Raw genomic sequence first — 16,990 nt, forward strand, 5'->3', positions numbered from 1 at the left:
GAGATACAATTTAATGCAGTCTAATTTTGAATAAATTACATGTGAAATATAGGAAGAGCAAGTCTTTTCCACATTCTTATTCTTAGAACAAAAATAAGTCATATCTGTCATATCACAAACCTCTGTCGGTCCTCCTCATCACTGCTTTCATATTCTGATTCTTTACTAGATAAATCCTCATCCTCATCTGGCAAGGGAGGTTCCTCAGGTGGTTGAGGTGATGTAGGAGGAAGGGGTGCATGCAATGGCACATAGTCCTCATACTATTTAAAAGAACAAAACAAACACTATGGAAACTAATGATATTTACAGAGTACACAAATTATTTTGTATAAATTCTTGATTCTCATGAACAGACTCTCATGCCACAGAAATACTTGATTCTTATTTCTCTTCCTCGATACATTCAATGTACATTCAGAAAATATCTGTGATGGTAGACTATTCGATGGTAACAGTTTTGTCTTCTATATTCCTTAGCCATCTAACTATATAAAACTTGGAAATATACCTTGTATTTCACCATGTAAATTACCCCATGGAATAAGAACTTAAAGTCTACATGTAATCCTCCCTCTTTCTAATCTACAGTATGTTCTAAACAACATGGATAGGCACATAATGAAGACAACTTGGGTCTTATGAATGACTCAAAACATCCCTCCTTCCCTATTATTTGAAATGGAATGGCCATGACGACATGACTTACTGTATTAATAGTATCTAATATTACCTTAATAAATTTCTAAGCAACAAGTACAGTAGTATCATAATAAAAGTTAGAAAGCTAGTAATTCATACAACAGAATAGTAGTCAACTTCAAAGAAAACTCTTTTATCTGTATGTTAAAAGACAAAATAATTTTCCATTAATACTATTGATAAATACAGAGTACCACTGTGAAATAACTTCAAGAGCTGACAGCCTACTATGTAAATTAGTGAACAACTTTTAGCAACCTTATTTACCTTTCCAAATGAAGTTAGTTGTATCTGAATTTAAACCACAGCAACAAATTTTTAGATAATTCATTTAAATAAAATTATCTTTTACTTACAGGATAATATGATATTTGGGATGAAAGGACAGAAAACTGGAAGAAATTTTGGCTTTATTAATGAAAGCGATTCTTCCATAGTCTCACTTTCTTCCATTTTCAGTTCTCAACTTTACTATTAGCATATCCAAAGTTGTTACAAAACTGCTAACATTTACCACTCAGGAAAGAAAATGGTGGCTTCCAAAACTCTAAGAACTTCTTACCATAGGCGGTCGTGCAGTAATAGGTCCAAATGGGGTGGGCAAATTCATTTTATTCATAAGATGAAGCACCTTAAAGGAGCAAAATATTTAAAAGTCACATGGAATTAAAGTCATGATTAATCTCGTATATTTTACATAATTAAAAAAATTCAGAAAAACATTCTTTTGTTTTAAGAATAGTCTCACTACATAGACCAGGCTGATCTTGACTCAGAGATCCTCCTGCCTCTGCCTTCTCAGTGTTGGAATTTAAGGCCTGTACTACTATATCCAGCATGTAAAAACACGCTTGATTAATGTAGTAAAAACCAGTCACTCTCTGGCCTTCATAGTTCTTAAAACAAGAGAAAATAAGGCACCAGTGTATATCAGAACCTTGATCCTCCTACAATATTTCTCATTTCTACAAATACATTGATTTCAATTCCTATTACTAAGAATACAATGGTCTTACAATGTAAAAACCTATGAAAATGTTCTCATACAATTGTCCTTGTTTACTGGGAGACCATGAAACAAAGAAAATACATACCATCTATATTTTATAATTCTAAGAAGTAACATATTACCATCAAGTTTTTCAAGCATTTGCCAAACCAATACCTTTTCTTTAAGGATTTCTATAAGTCAGTGCTACACTCAAGTAACAGTTATAACAAAGTACATCATCCAATGTAGCCCTCTATTAGTATCCATTCACTGTATTTATGAAGTTATTATTTGAGAGTAGCATGTGACAATTCACCACATTTAAAACACTAAATAGAACACTGTCTCTCTGGAATTAGTAAGTTTCCTATGTTATAAATATGTTACAAGCATCAGCATCAGCACAGTTATCTGAAATACCAAGTTATAAACCTCATCCAATATGCGAAAGTGAAGTGGACTCTGCATACCTGCACATAGAACTTGGGCACGCTTGCCAGAGCATTCACTATATTTGCAAGGATTGTACTTGAAGGTGGTGGGTACATATATTTGAGGCATGAATTTAGAGGAAAAGTCAGCCTAAAAAAAATGAAGAAATAGTCTTATTACATTTTAATAATTCCCTATCAGTAACTCACTTTAGATAATCTATTAACACACAAAGCTGCCAAAATGTTAACAGTCATGCATTTATCTTATTTAATATTCCTATTACCTTAAAGAAAATGGAAGCATTTCTTATCAGCGTTCATTTATAGACCTGAACTCTTTAACACACTTTATGCCTAATTAAATTCAGTGAAGAAAAAAAACTCATACCTAAAAACTTTTTTTCAAAACATTAAATTATACATGACATATTAAAAAGTTGACTTTAAAAACTATCCTACCTAGCCGGGCGGTGGTGGCGCATGCCTTTAATCCCAGCACTTGGGAGGCAGAGCCAGGCGGATCTCTGTGAGTTCGAGGCCAGCCTGGGCTACCAAGTGAGTTCCAGGAAAGGCGCAAAGCTACACAGAGAAACCCTGTCTCGAAAAACCAAAAAAAAAAACTATCCTACTTACAGAATATATGTATAATATACATATACACACATACACAGCAACAAAGGCAGAATAATAACAAATAACAAAAATGCAAACCCATGATTTGGTGCAATTCCATTTTCTATTGTTAAAAAGTCAGGCTCTTTCTTCTCTTTATCATCTTCCACAATGTCATCCGATCTAGAACATACAGAATCACAAATGATACTATCTTTAGAAAGAGTGAGAAACTGTATAGATACTATCTTTAGAAAGAGTGAGAAACTGTATACAGAAAAGAAAAATCTTTTCAAACATGTCATTATGAAATCAATTTCATTAGAAAAAAAAACACAAATAAGCACTGATGAGAAAAAAGAGTATAATTAATCTCTACTTAATCCCCATAGCCAGTTTATGAACATGGTATGGCAATTTCAAATGATCCCAAGAAAACTAAAATACACATTATATTATTCAGGTACTGGGGAACTCAGATCTTTTTAATGTGCATCTATAAACAAAATTACAGATTTGGAGGGTCTTACCTCTTTCACCTTCATCTCTTAAATTTCTGATTCTAGTAACATTGGGTCTTACATTAAAAGGCCTAGGATGTTGTAATTCAGTCAAGTTCCTGGATGATGAAGGTAGTTTGGGTATTAAACTTTGAGCTCTACTAGTGTAATGAAACTCTGCAAATGCTAGGATTGGAACTAAAATACTGTAATTTTTTTTCTTTTATTGAAAATAGAGTTTTTTCCTCATACAATATATCCTGATTATAGTCCCCTCCTTCTACTCTTCTCAGCTCCTCTCCACTTCCCCTCCCCTCTGGATCTGCTCCCTTTCTCTCTGTCATTAGAAAAGAACAGGCTTCTAAGAGGTAACAACCAAACATGACAAGATATAATAAGGATGAAGGAAAAAACTATTACACTGAAGTTGAATAGAGCAACTCAGTAGAAGGAAAAGGGTCCCAAGAGAAGGCAAAAGAGTCAGAGATATTTCCACTCTCACTACTAGGAGTCTCACAAAAACACCAAGCTAACAACCATAACATATGCAGAGGACCTAGCACAGACCCATGCAGGTTCCATGACTGCTGCTTGAGTCTCTGTGCGCCCCTATGAGCCCTGCTTAATTGATTCTGTGGGCTGTGTCCTCCATCTCCCCCTTGGCTCCTACAATCTTTCTACCTCCTCTTCTACGTGATTCCCTGACTTCTGGGGACGGGGGGAATCTGATGGCACTAGGGGCAGCTGGGGACTGGAGTAGAATAGGGGAGAGATAAGGTGGAGGGAGAGAGTTAGGGGAGAGCAGCTGGAACTGGGGGAAACATTGGTGAGTGGTGTGGAAACCTAGTGCAGTGGAAACTTCCTGAAATGTATGAAGGTGATCCTAATGTGAGGACCCCAGTAATGGGGGATATGGAGTCTCAACTGACCATCTCTTGTTGCCAGACAAGGCCTCCAGTTTAGGGACTGGGTTACACTAGATTGAGTTGCTGGCCAACAGGGTCTCATGGGAATTCTCAAACAACTGTTTGCTGTTGCTAAGACAAAGGGTTGCTCTCCATAAACTGACAGTGAGGCCCCAATGCCAAGGACAACATCCACACAAACTCACTGAACAAGGAGGGAGAAACTGAGCTGGTGCCTACAAGGAAGCTTTACCCCTATATTCTAGTGTCTTTGGTGCAGTAAGGTACTCTGCAGGCTACAAAAAGAGAAATGTGGACAGCAACCCAGTTACAAAACCTTTAACCTACAATCTGTCCTGCCTGCAACATACGCTAGGGCTATAGTGGCACAGAACCTGTGGGAGTAGCCAACCATGTCCAATTTTACTTAAGGCCCACTCCACTAGAGAGAACTCATGCCTAACACTGCTTGGGTAACTGAGAACCAGAGACTAAACAGCTCAGAGATCTACAGTAAAAACAAACACTATTGGTCTTATAAAAAAAAAAAATTCATTAAAATGACTCCTGATGATATCCTGCCATACTCATGGATCAGTGTCTTATTCACTCATCAGAGAGACTTCCTCCAGCAGCAGAGGGAAAGACGCAGAGACCCACAGCCAGACATTATGCACAGAGGGTCCAAATGGGAAGTCAACAAAAAAGCCATGCCTATTAAGGACACCTTATTATCTCTAATAGTGTTATTCCTACAGGTTGAAATCTGAAATCTACTGAAATTTGAAACTTTGAGGCAACATGTTACAAATTAGAAAATTCTACTGGTAATCTTATAAAACAGATCATAGAACAGGGACACACTGAAAATATTATATAAATTACCTTCAGACAAAGTATACAAGGCAGATATGAAACAAACAAATTCCACATTTAGGCTTGGGATAACACTTCAAAGATAATCATGTATTGGTAAATATTCCAAAGAAAATAATATTTATCCCAAACATTTTGGGCAATGGATAACCAACCTATAGTTGCCCTTCTTCTATAAAAGTAGAATGCCATCCACCCCACTTCCTTTTACTTTTGTTATCTTTCAAGGCTTAGTCCTCAGCACAACTAGAAACAGAACTACTGCTTTACTTTTTAGATTCATTAGAGCAACATTTTATTATGCTTTCAACTTATTTTGTCTGTCAACAATGCAATAACTGTAAAAATGATTGAAAACACACACACACACATCCTTTTCAAGATGGTAGGAAAATATGAACATCTACGCACCTTTTCTTTTTCTCTGTATTTGAGGTGGGACATGGGGAATGAACTCGATCTTGCTCTTTTGCAAATTCAACAACTAAAGTATGGCCTAGAAGTTTCAGCTGATGGAGTCTTGTCAATGCCTTTAGGTACGGCAATAAAAAAATATGATTAAAAAAATTACTTGTTAAATCATTTTAATTGAACCAAATTTATATTCTTTTACTATTAATATTGTATCTATTTCCTTCTCAGGCTATTTTATTAATATTACTTCTCAAATTACTGTACTTAATGAAATCTAACTGACTCCAATATTCTGTTAACTGCTTATACCTAAGCTGAATATAGCAACAACAAAAAAAAAAACCATAATAAATCTTCCGGTCATACACAGTAAATTCCAACCACAAAAATCTCAAGGTGACCCTTAGTGACACTAAACAATTATATATCACTATCTTGGCCTAAATTGCACTAATCTCCAAGAGAAAATTTTGTTATGTTTTCCTTGGTATGTAACCTCACAGTTTCTTCTCCTATCCACTTAGCATAGCACCTTCTGCCCTACTTTGGAGACAAAAGAGTACTCTGAACTATAAATCCTATTTGCATCCTCATGTTCCACTTTGTATCTGTTACCACGAATTAGCTGTCCACATATTCTAAATCCAGCTGTTATCAACTAAACTCCATCCTCTATCATCTCATGTCCTTCTTTAGCTACTCTTTGGACCAGTGGTTCTCAACCTTTCTAATGCTGAGACCCTTTAATACATTTCCTCATGTTGTGGTGACCCCCAACCATAAAAGTATTTATTTCATTGCTACTCCATAACTTTAATTTTGCTAGAGTTATGAGTTGTAACATATAACTGATATGTAGGATAGCTGATATTTGACCTGAAAAGCGTTGTGACCCACAGATTGAGACCCAGTGCAATAAACATGAGCGAATGTTTCAGAATATTCCTTTACACTGTATGAAGATGTATCACTGTGATTCGTTAATGAACAGCTAAATGGCCAAGAGCTAGCAGGAAGAGATTAGGTGGGACTTCCAGTGAGAGAGGACTCAGAAAGGAAGAAGGGTGAGTTGCAAGCCAGACATGGAGAAATCAGCATGAGCAATACGAAGAGATGAGGTAATGAGCCACACAACAGAATGTAGATTAAAATAAATGGGTTAATTTAAGTTATAAGAGCTAGTAGGACAAGCCTAAGCTAAGGCCAAGCTTTCATAATTAATGCCTCAACTGAAGGTACCAGGCTCTGCTGACTCCTCATGGGAAGCTTTATCTTGTCAGAGGAGGGAATGGAGGATGGGTTGAGGTGGGGGAGGCTGGGGGTGGGAGGAGGGAAGAGAGGGGGATCTGTGGTTAGTATGTAAAATGAATAAAAAAAATTCATATTTTAAAAAAAAAGTCTTCGTGTTGTGTCGCTATTTAGGAGCTGGCAGTACAGAGAAAGACTTGCTACAAGGGCAAGTATTAACTACATTATGTTTTACGTCATCATTCAAGTACATAAACTATATTCTATAATAATCATATAAAATCATTCAGACAATTATGGGCCAAAATATAGATGCAAACAAGTTTAATATCTCTTATCCGATACGTCTGGGATCTGAATTCAGATTTTTGGGTTCTTTCATGTTTTAAATATTCACAGACATAATCAAGCATCATGGGGGTAACATCTAAGTCTAAACATGGCATTCACTTGCATCATATATGACACACAGACTCAAGAAACTTATACAGTATTTTTAATGTATGCAGTTTGACTGTGGCCTGTTAACTGAGATAGAGAGTAAACCTTTTCACTTGTGACATGTCAGAGGTCAGAACATTCAAGTTTTAGATCATCTCACATTAAGGATGCTCCATATTTTTAAAATTACAGTATTCCTCCTTGATGAAGCTTTGGGTTATTGCTATTTTTTTCTCCCTGTTTTATGAAGAGTATGGGCAGAGTGTGGTTTAATCTCAAAACCCAGAAGGCAGAGGCAGAAGCAGTGGCAAAGTAAATCTCTGAGTTGGATGCCAGCCTGGTCTACACAGTGAGCTCCAGGTCAATCACGACTACATTGTGAGATCTTGTTTCCAAAAGAGGTCCTGATTAACTCTGATTAGTAAGACTATGCTCATATCTCAGTTATGTCTCAATCACAGACTCTCTCCCTAATTTTTCTTTTGCATCAATATAACATGTTTTTCAGTTTTGCATTTCCTTGTTCTTCCTTTCTTTTTTTAAAATGCAGTATTTCTCTAGGCTTATTTTTTCTTCTTGATTAATCATCCTTTGGCCCATCATAGTCATTTACATATTTGAAGAAACTTTCTTAACCTTGCTCAGCACAAGAAAATATTTTAAAATGTTTATGATTTCCATAGAAGTATTCCAAAGACTCCTCAAAATTAACAGATAACGTAAGAATTCATTACACATCTGTGTAAAGACCCTCATCTTCCTTTTTCATATAAGCTAATCAGTCCAAAGATCTTGAACTAGGGCTGGGAAGATAGCTCACCTGGTAAAGGTGCTTGCTGCCAAGACTGATAATCTGAGTTCTATCCTGAGACATATACTGTGGAAGGAGAAACCAACTCCTGTCCTCTGACCTCCACATCTGTGTAGTGGCAAATGTGCAAATAAAACATGCACATACGTGAAAATAAATAAAACTGTAAAAAAAATATTAAGATCCTGAACTACTCTTTTGTTGTTAATCCTATATCACTAAGACCTACAAACTATTTCTGTAGAACTGGAATTTCAACTCAGGACCCTGTGTATCCTATGCAATACTCTACTGAATTACTTCTGTAGCCTAAGACCCATAAACAACTTCTCTCCAAAGAATACATGCACTTCTCTCTCTCTATTTTCTTACTGCCCTCTTCAGACTCATATTCTTGCCTCTGCCTCTAAAACAGCTTCCCATGTTGTCTATCTCCAATTTTGCTCTTCATCCAATCCACTATTTAAGGATCAACCCTATCAGATACTTTTCATATTTTTCACCTTCTCAAAAGTTTCAGTTCTTTTAAGTTACTTCCTGAACAAAATTTAATAACTCTCTTCTACTTAAATATACTCAGTTTTTTAGTTCTATTACTGCCACTGCCTTTAGCTCCTGCCTGACTTATTAAGAGTCTATGCCCAATTTTACTGTTTCAGAAACTTGAAAGAACAATTTCTCCTGTTTTAGTCTCAAAATTTAATGACTCATTTGAGGCCTAGTTCAAAGATAATAGCTTTTACAACTGATTCCTTAGGTTTATACCTTTTAATATTAAAAAAGTATTATAAATATTACAGAGATATTTATATAATATCCTTTAGAATTTCCTTAAAAACTTATATATGATGTTATTCTTACCTTGCTTAATAATTTATGATTCTTACATCTCAGTATCTAACCACTGGACAAGCTTTAAAATCTGCTAAGCTAATTGTAACCTTTTGGGGAAACTCTTGGAAGAGAAATGATTTTGCTTTTGAAAATAACAGTTTACTATTACCTTCTACTTCTGTCCTAAGATGGGATAAGAAATCTCTGAAAGCTTTAATAATAAAGAAAAAGACATACCTTTATTGCTGCTTTTTCATTAGGGAAAGTAGCAAATGCTGTATGTTTCTGAAAAAAAATTAAGGTACATATTATTTCCAGTATGATTTGTTTCTCATAAAAAGTAACATTTTAACGGAATTTAATATACTAGGAAAAGTATAGGAAAGGATGGAAATTGTAGACTATTTATTTATTTGCTAGTTTCAGTTTGTTTGTTTGTACTAGTTTCAGTCTAGTGGTTCGAAATCTTCTTTGGGTCAAATTTCTTGAACTTGAAATCTCTTCAGCCTTTGAACATAAGTGGATAAGGACAAACACAGTATATAATAAAAACTGTTTATAATAGCAAACAGTTCAACAGACCACAACTTCAAAAATATCTATATTGGGAGGCTAGAGGAATGGGTCTGTGGTAAAAATGGGTAGGGCTCTTCCCAAGGACCTCAGCTGGGATCCCAATACCCGTGTCAGGCAGCTTCATAACCACCTGTACAACTCCAGCTCTAGGAGACCCACTCTAGTCTGCAAGGGCACATACACTCCAGCACCCCCACCCAAACGCACATAATTTAAAGTAAAATAAAGGGTAAAACATCTCCACTTTTCAAAAAGGATCAATCTTAAAACATTTAAACATATGGAATACCCTCTTATTCACCACACCCAAAGATCTTAAATTTTCATACTGTCCAAGATAAAATTTAAAAGCATTTATTAATAGCAGAAGCACCCCTCAAATTAAATGTTCTCTTTCTGCTTTATTTTTCTAATTCGTTTCAACAGTATGAGTCTAGTTTTTTAATTCTGGGTATTTTTAAAACCATCCAGAAAAGGTGAAAGGAATTATGTTACTGAAAAGTTATATTTTGGTAAATTTGAGTTTTTTTTATTATAAGTCTAAAGTTGTCCAATCTGACCCAACATGACCTTAGTATACTTAAATTGCGCCTGAGAATATTTTTTATTTGAATTTGTTGGAAATACATAACACTAAGTGCTCAAAATCGGTCTTTCTTCTAAATTAACAAGTCTGAATTTTGAGTATACAATTAAGACTCCTGAAATTTTAAAACCATTGGTGTCTTGGCTCCATTATCTTGTATAGACTTAGAAAAATCAAACCTTCGCTCGAAGAAGACAAAAAAAAAAACCAAAAAACCCTAACTGATCATTCCAGAAGGACTTTCAACTCTCAAAATAGCGTTCGCTGAAAGATTACTTCGGGAAAGTTTCCTGTACTGTCAGAAACATATGACATCGAGTTCACTCAGCCTTCTGAAACAATGTAATTCCTGCTCTACAACCCAAAATTGAAAAAAAAAAAAAGTCCTTTCTTCACACGTCTGTAACAACCTCACAGAAATCTGTCCATGTCCAGCGCGTTGTGAATTCGCGGGGTGGACGCACAAACGGTCCACAAGACCACACAGCGTCACTCCGCGCCCACGCCCCTCCTCGGCCCTCTGCGCAGGGCCGTGATGACGTCACGGCCGGGCTGGCGGCGCACGCGCAGAGCGCCGGCCTCGTCCCCGCCCACCGAGTCCCTTCGGCCCGGCCCGACCCGGCCCGCCCCCCCGCGAAGTGCGCACGCTTACCAGGCGCCCCTTATCGGACAGGACGCGCACCGACTGCGCCCCGAAGTACTTGAGCAAGTCCTCCTTCTCCTCGGCCGTCAGCTCGGCCGGCAGGTGCCTGACGAGGAGGGTGCGCTCTCCCCGGGGCGGGGAGAGCGAAGCGGAGCCTGGGCCTCCTCGCGGCAGCGGCAGCGGCGGCTCGGGCACCGCCATCGTCCACGCGGAAGCAGCCAGAGACAGGCGCTCCCTCCGCCCGCGCTCCGGTCCCGACCCCGGCGTCCACAGCGGCTGCGGGGCAGGAGGGTTCCGCCTCGCGCTAAGGATTCTGGAACCTGGGAAATGCCGCGAGAGTTGGCCTCCTCGCGAGAATGGCCTCCCGGAGCTCTCGGCGGGCTCTTATTAGACAGAGTAGGGAGAGCCGCGGTTTAAATTCGGGGAGACGTTGAAAGAAAACAGGGGCGAAAGAAACACCATTGTTAAAGGACCAGACGTCTAATCGAAGAAGAGGAACCTCAGTCGTGGGAAAGACAGAGGCTGTGTAGCCCCAAGGACCGAGTGCTGAGGGAGCGGGTGTTAGTATTGAACGCTAACATCGTGTCCGGGCTGTTGCTCTCTGGGAACTCAATCCAGGTTTTCAGGAAATCAGTCTGACTGGCGGAGGGCAACTCTCTAGAAATGCTAAGTGTGCTCCTAGAATTTGGGAGTGGTGAAACCCAGAAGTAGCCATCCTGCGTATGAATCATGTCGGCAGGAGAACACACCTTTGTCAGTAGGCATATACAGCCTGAAAGCCATGATTCCCTGCCATGGTTTATTAGACACCAGCATTGGTGACCTCCAGGAAGAAATGGACTAAAACGTATAAGCATACATATACGTGTATGTAAGTGCTCTAACCACCTCACGAAGGAGAGTACTGCCATAGATTAAGTCACATTGCTAGTCCATAGGTGACATTGATCCCTTGCACCTAACTGGGATCTACACTCTTGTGATCGAGATTAGGCCATGAGGATCAGAAATAATATCCCTTACAGATTAATCCAAAGTGCATATGTACAATCTGTAGAACCAGGTTATCTTTTACTTCTCTTTTAATTTGCTTGGTGGATGTGAACCAGTAAACAACCCAAGTTATGCTGTGAGGAAGCATTGGTTGGGGAGTGAAGGGAGGAACTACAATAACATTGACAGGCCATATGAATGGTAGAGGTTTGTTAAGAACCGTAAGTGTAGAAACCGGCAGACTTTGTAAAGAAGGTGTGGAAGGAATGACTAAATTTTAGGTTTGAAATTTCCTCCTTGATTTCACTGTGAAAAATAAAGCAGAGGTCTGGCATGGTGGCACACCCTTTCAATCCCAGCCGGGAGGCAGAGGCAGGTGGATCTCTGTGGTTTTTGAGGCCAGCATGGTCTACACAGTGAATTCTAGGACAACCGGAGCTATGCATGTCTCAAAAGAATAAGTAAATGAAAAGAATGTAAGGAAGAAAAGAAAGTGGAAGCACTAAGAGAGGAAAGCCGGTTCCATTTTCACAAGAAGTTACTAGTTTCCAAGTATCAGACAGGAAAACATTTTATATTACCTCCCCACCAATACAATATTATTTATGGGGCAAGTTCCCTTCATAAGCTCTTAGCAATGGACATTTTCATTTTTATTTATTTATTTGCTGCTTGGTCAGTAAGTTTGTTGTCTTTAACAAGAAAAAAAAATCTTCATAGATGTAGCACGACTCTTAAAAGGTCTTATTAATAAAACCAAACCCGGAGCCAGGTATTGGGGTGAACACTGAAAGATCAGAGAAACAGAACATGTCACAGCTAACCTCACCTCACCAACTTCTCAGCCAATCCTGTTTCCTCAGACTGGAAGCCTGGGAGTCCTCATCTGGAATGAATCTCAGCTGAACTGCTGCTAAAAACCTAAAAGCTTAACCGGGCTCTAGTTCCTGATCCTCACACCTTATCTGTCTCTCTTCTTCCTGCCATCACTTCCTGGGATTAAAGGTGTGAGTCACCATGCCTGGCTGTTTCCAGTGTGGCTTTGAACTCACAGAAATCCAGATGGATCTCTGCCTTTGGAATGCTAGGATTAAAGGTGTGTGTGCCACCATCTTCTGGCCTCTATATCTAGTGGCTGTTCTGTTCTCTGACCCCAGATAAGTTCGTTAGGGTGCACAATATGTTGGGGAACACAGTATCACCACAATAGATAATTGCGTTACCTCTCAGCAGCCCATTCCTGAGCTCTGAGGAAGCTTGCCTGCTTTTGAGCAACTCAATCTTCTAGGCAAGGAAGGACATTTGGTTCTACCTCTTTCATTTGTCTCCTGGCCTTCTTCTCACAGACTGGGTTCTGTCAGGTAGCAGCATGAGCTTTCGTATGTATCTCCTCCATCATGTCTGGAGTTATGATGCTCGTTATGAACTGAGAACTGTTTCCTATAAGCATGTTCATCTTCCTCCATTAGGTAACACATGCAGTCTGTGACATTCTGACCCATGCTGTGCTTTTAGTGTACTAAACAAGCACTGAACTTGCTTTCAAAAGCAAGGAATCTTTTGGTACTATGAGGGATAGATAGGCCTCCATCTACCGTACCCCTCAGGCCCCCCAAAACTTTTATTTCCAGTTGTAGTTCAGGCAAGACCTGCATCCAAATAGCAAGTGAATGCACCAGGCTGACCACCACTGCTTTCCACATTGTTTTCATCTCACTTTGGCCTTTATATAGATCTTGTCCAGGCCAAGCCTATTGAGAAGCCTTTGGGACAGCCTCAGGCCAGTACTATAGCCTGCAGCATAATTTGTCAGGCCAATTTTCACACTGTATTCTGGCAGTTCATGTGCATATGCTACACAGACTATCATATGTCCTTCTACAGGCATACACAATCTAGCAGCTGATGTTTCTGTTAGTTACACAAACTATCATCCTGTGTTTGAGTGAGTTGTACTTATTTTAGTCCTGGATCACCAATCGTTTCTGAGCATAGTAGTCAGTTTCACCCTCTCACTGCCTTCTGAATCTCACTTGGTATCTTAAAGTAGGCCTTATTCTTGACAACTTTAATAAAGCCCATCCTGAGGAAGAGAAACGCACAATCTCAGCTCCACACAGACCACAGGCCTGCTGGGACTAGGTAGGGAAAGACCAGAATCTCGTGCACCCATCTTAATTTTTTACCTAGTTAAAATGTACATGTGCTTTTTGATCTAGAAATTCTTTTTTAATCCAATAGTGAAAAAAAAATGACTTCTGTGTTTAAGTAGGTGGAGTGTTTGCTTTGGTTGGACCTATGCAAACAGTGGAGCAAAAACTATGGAGTTAACCCTCCACTCAAGAAATATTCTGTTTTATAATGATGGCACTGTGTTGATCGGGTCAAGTGAGCAGTAGATAGCGACCAATTTGAACTCATTGGTAACACATGTGTACCTCACTTCGCCTACTCCTCAGCTGATCTTGTTTTCTCAGACTGAATGCCTCTGAGTCCTCACCCCTGATGGTCTCAGTAGTTCCTGTCTCCTAAAGCCATATATACTGTTCTCCACCCAGTCATGTCACTTCCTGGGATTTAAGGCGTGTGTGCTTTCCAAGCAAAAGCATGAGATCTCAAGTGCCGGGATGTAAGACATGTGCCACCACTGCATGACTCTGTTCCCAGAGTGGCCTGGAACTCACAGAGATCCAGACGGCACTCTGCCTCCCAAATGATGGGATTAAGGGTATGCACTACCACTGTCTGGCCTCTAAGTCTAAAATGGTGACTGGCTTTCTCCACTGATCCCCAGATAAGTTTATTAGGATACACAATATATCACCACAGACAGATGATCAAGATCCCTTCTAACTAAGTTATGATACAGGGCTGGAGAGTTAATGCATCCTTGAAGTAAAACTGTAACGGTATACTACAAGTCTTGCCAACTGAAAAAACAAAAACAAACAAACAAAAAAAAAAACTGCTTCTGGTAGTCCTATTGACAGGTACTGAGCAAAAGGCATTTGATTGATCAATAAATTCATATCATGTACCAAAAGATGAGTTAATCTCAAGTAAGCACAGCACATCTAATACAGCAGCTGCAATTGGAATCACTACCTGATTGCATTTTTGATAGCCAGTTGTCATTCTCCACCATCCATCTTCGATAGGAGAGTTAAAGGGAGATGTGTTGGAAACCATCACCTCTGCATCTTTCAAGTCCTTGATGGTGGCTCTAATTTCTGGAAACCCTCCAGGGATGTGATACTGGTTTTGATTGACAAATATCCTTTGCAGAAGAAGCTCTTAGAGCTTCCATTTAGCCTTTCCAAACATAATAGCCCACACTCCATGGGTTAGAGAGCCAATGTGAGAATTCTTCCAACTTCTAAGTATTTCTATCCTAATTACACATTGTGGGACTAGGAAAATAACCACAGGATGAGTTCGGGGACCCACTGGACCTACTGTGAGTTGGACATCAACCAAAACTTCATTCATCACCTTATCTTCATAAGCCCCTACTTTACCTTGATAGTGACATTTTTTTTTTAGAATCTCTCAGAATTCAGAACCAATACCCAATAGCCCTCAGAAAGTTTGATTGTTTCCTTTCCCCCAGTGTACAGTTACCCTTGTAAAAGGCCTTTGGGGAGAGACTGCAGAGAGGCTAACAGTGAAATTTTAGGTATTTTATCAAAGTCCTTCCTCTAGGAAAATTCAGCCTGATCCAGCTTTATGTTCCTTCCACCATTATCCCGTACCCTTAAAGTCCATTCCCACGCATATTCCTGAGACTTCTGCTTGAAAGAACTGGTAAACAAAGCTCTTTTGTAGTGTAGCACACCTCTTGGTTATACTTTCTTCTTCCCCTCTAGCAGCCTGCTTTGCCTTAATAAGTCTGATTATACATCTAGAGGGCCCCGAGGGACATCAGTATTGTCTTGCCTGGCATTTCCTTCAGAGAAAGTCACTGCTGGTTTAGCAGACCATGAAGGATTAATTTTCTCAGTCTAAGGTGGCAAAGGTAATATTTCAGGGAGTGGCTATGTGAGTACATCTCCTGCTGAGGATAGAGAGACTACTTCCTCAGGAGATATAAACCCTTGAGAATCTGAGGGTTCAAAGTTCTTAGCTTCAATAAGGCCCTCCTACACATCCCAATCCCAAGTTTCAAGATCTCAGTAAAGACTTTTTAATTATCCCAGTTAATGCCCTCACTTTAATTGCTAACACCTGAGGATGAGACTTGAATTTTTTAATTGTAATTCAACCATCTTCTAATGAGGGCTGCAGTTTGATTTTCTACAACTTGAGCTCTGTGGCTGCTGGAGAGAAGATCTCTTCTAGGGCGTGCTTAGAAACCTTTAGGTTGTTTATGCACATCTGGAGCTGGTCAGTTTTATCTCTAAGTTCATTGTTGTCCTTCGCTGTATTCTGAGATGCTAGAAGTGGATTAATTTTATCATGCATTCATTCCTTTCCTTGGTTAATTATCCAGAGACACTAGGAGCAACCAGCCAGCAATGTCATTTTCCTTATTTTCCCACAAACTGTCAGAAGTTTGAGATACAGGGTCACCAAATCTGTTGCCTCCCACAGTTGGTGAATCAGAATAATCAAATGCGTCTATCTCTTTAAGTCCAAAAATAGTTCACACCATGGGCTTTTAGTACTCCCCGAGATCCCAGGAGAGACTTTGGGAACTTTGGGTATTGGCAAATTGGAAAGCCAAGAGATTCGTCCTTGTACTTCTGTTGCTCTAAAACCACCCCTGGTACCAAAATCTGTATTAGTCAGGGTTCTCTAGAGTAATCCAGTATTGTTCAGTCTACTAGGCTGGACATCTCAGCTGGTCTTCAGTAGATGATGAAATCTCATAGACGTAGGCTGTAATGCCAGACAAGAAATGGACACTCTAGTGAGATGGAAGCAAGCAGGCAAAGGGCAAAAACTTTATTGTTCCGTGTCCTTATACACTGCATCATATATTATAGAATATACAGGCTTCCAGCAAAAGGCATGGACCAGATTAGAGATGGATTTTCCTATTTCAAAAACTCTGGATGAAACATGTGTCTTCTTACCTCAAAAACCTGGACTAGAAGTAGGTCTTCCCACTTCAAATTAACCAAAAATATTCCACAGGTGTGTGATCCATTTGGGGGGATAGTTAATTCTAGATGTCACGTTGACAGCCAAGAATAGCTATCACACTTACCAAACTATTTCAGAAACAAAGTTAGAACATACTTTTCAGTACTGTCATTTGAGTTACTTAAGCAAAAATTTACAGTTTTACACTACCATGGCTTTGTAGCACATTTTATTTAAGGGCACCTTAAAATTATTGTTTTTTCTGTCAAAGCAGGGGCTTTTCTCTCAAATGAGTGAAGACTAGAACAGGACCATAGCCAAGTGGAAGACAAACTGTCT

General features: G+C 39.2%; 1 protein-coding gene and 1 pseudogene across 8 annotated transcripts in view; both read right to left on the reverse strand.

Annotated features, from left to right (window-relative positions):
- The window catches only part of Rnpc3 (RNA binding region (RNP1, RRM) containing 3), a 58,780-nt gene extending 47,889 nt beyond the window's left edge, over positions 1-10,891 (reverse strand). For 6 of the 8 annotated variants that reach the window (XR_008216739.1, XR_008216741.1, XR_008216740.1 and 3 more), the window contains exons 1-7: positions 10,583-10,890; positions 9,006-9,053; positions 5,432-5,550; positions 2,839-2,922; positions 2,164-2,275; positions 1,265-1,333; positions 121-263 (exon numbers count right to left, since the gene is read on the reverse strand). Coding sequence is in view for 3 of the 8 variants with exons in the window: in XM_052732077.1 (XP_052588037.1) it covers positions 121-263; positions 1,265-1,333; positions 2,164-2,275; positions 2,839-2,922; positions 5,432-5,550; positions 9,006-9,053; positions 10,583-10,774 (767 nt within the window). In the remaining 5 variants the exon portion in view is untranslated. Of the gene's footprint in view, positions 1-120; positions 264-1,264; positions 1,334-2,163; positions 2,276-2,838; positions 2,923-5,431; positions 5,551-9,005; positions 9,054-10,582 lie in introns of all 8 variants that reach the window. The other 2 variants (XR_008216743.1, XM_052732078.1) reach the window with 1 other exon arrangement.
- Positions 10,892-11,004: 113 nt separating this feature from the next.
- On the reverse strand, positions 11,005-13,654 carry LOC128106529 (60S ribosomal protein L5-like; annotated as a pseudogene).
- Positions 13,655-16,990: the final 3,336 nt, after the last annotated feature.

The sequence above is a fragment of the Peromyscus californicus genome, unplaced genomic scaffold (genome assembly GCF_007827085.1).
Source record: "Peromyscus californicus insignis strain IS unplaced genomic scaffold, ASM782708v3 Scaffold_9__1_contigs__length_137607984, whole genome shotgun sequence".
Lineage (NCBI taxonomy): Eukaryota > Metazoa > Chordata > Mammalia > Rodentia > Cricetidae > Peromyscus > Peromyscus californicus.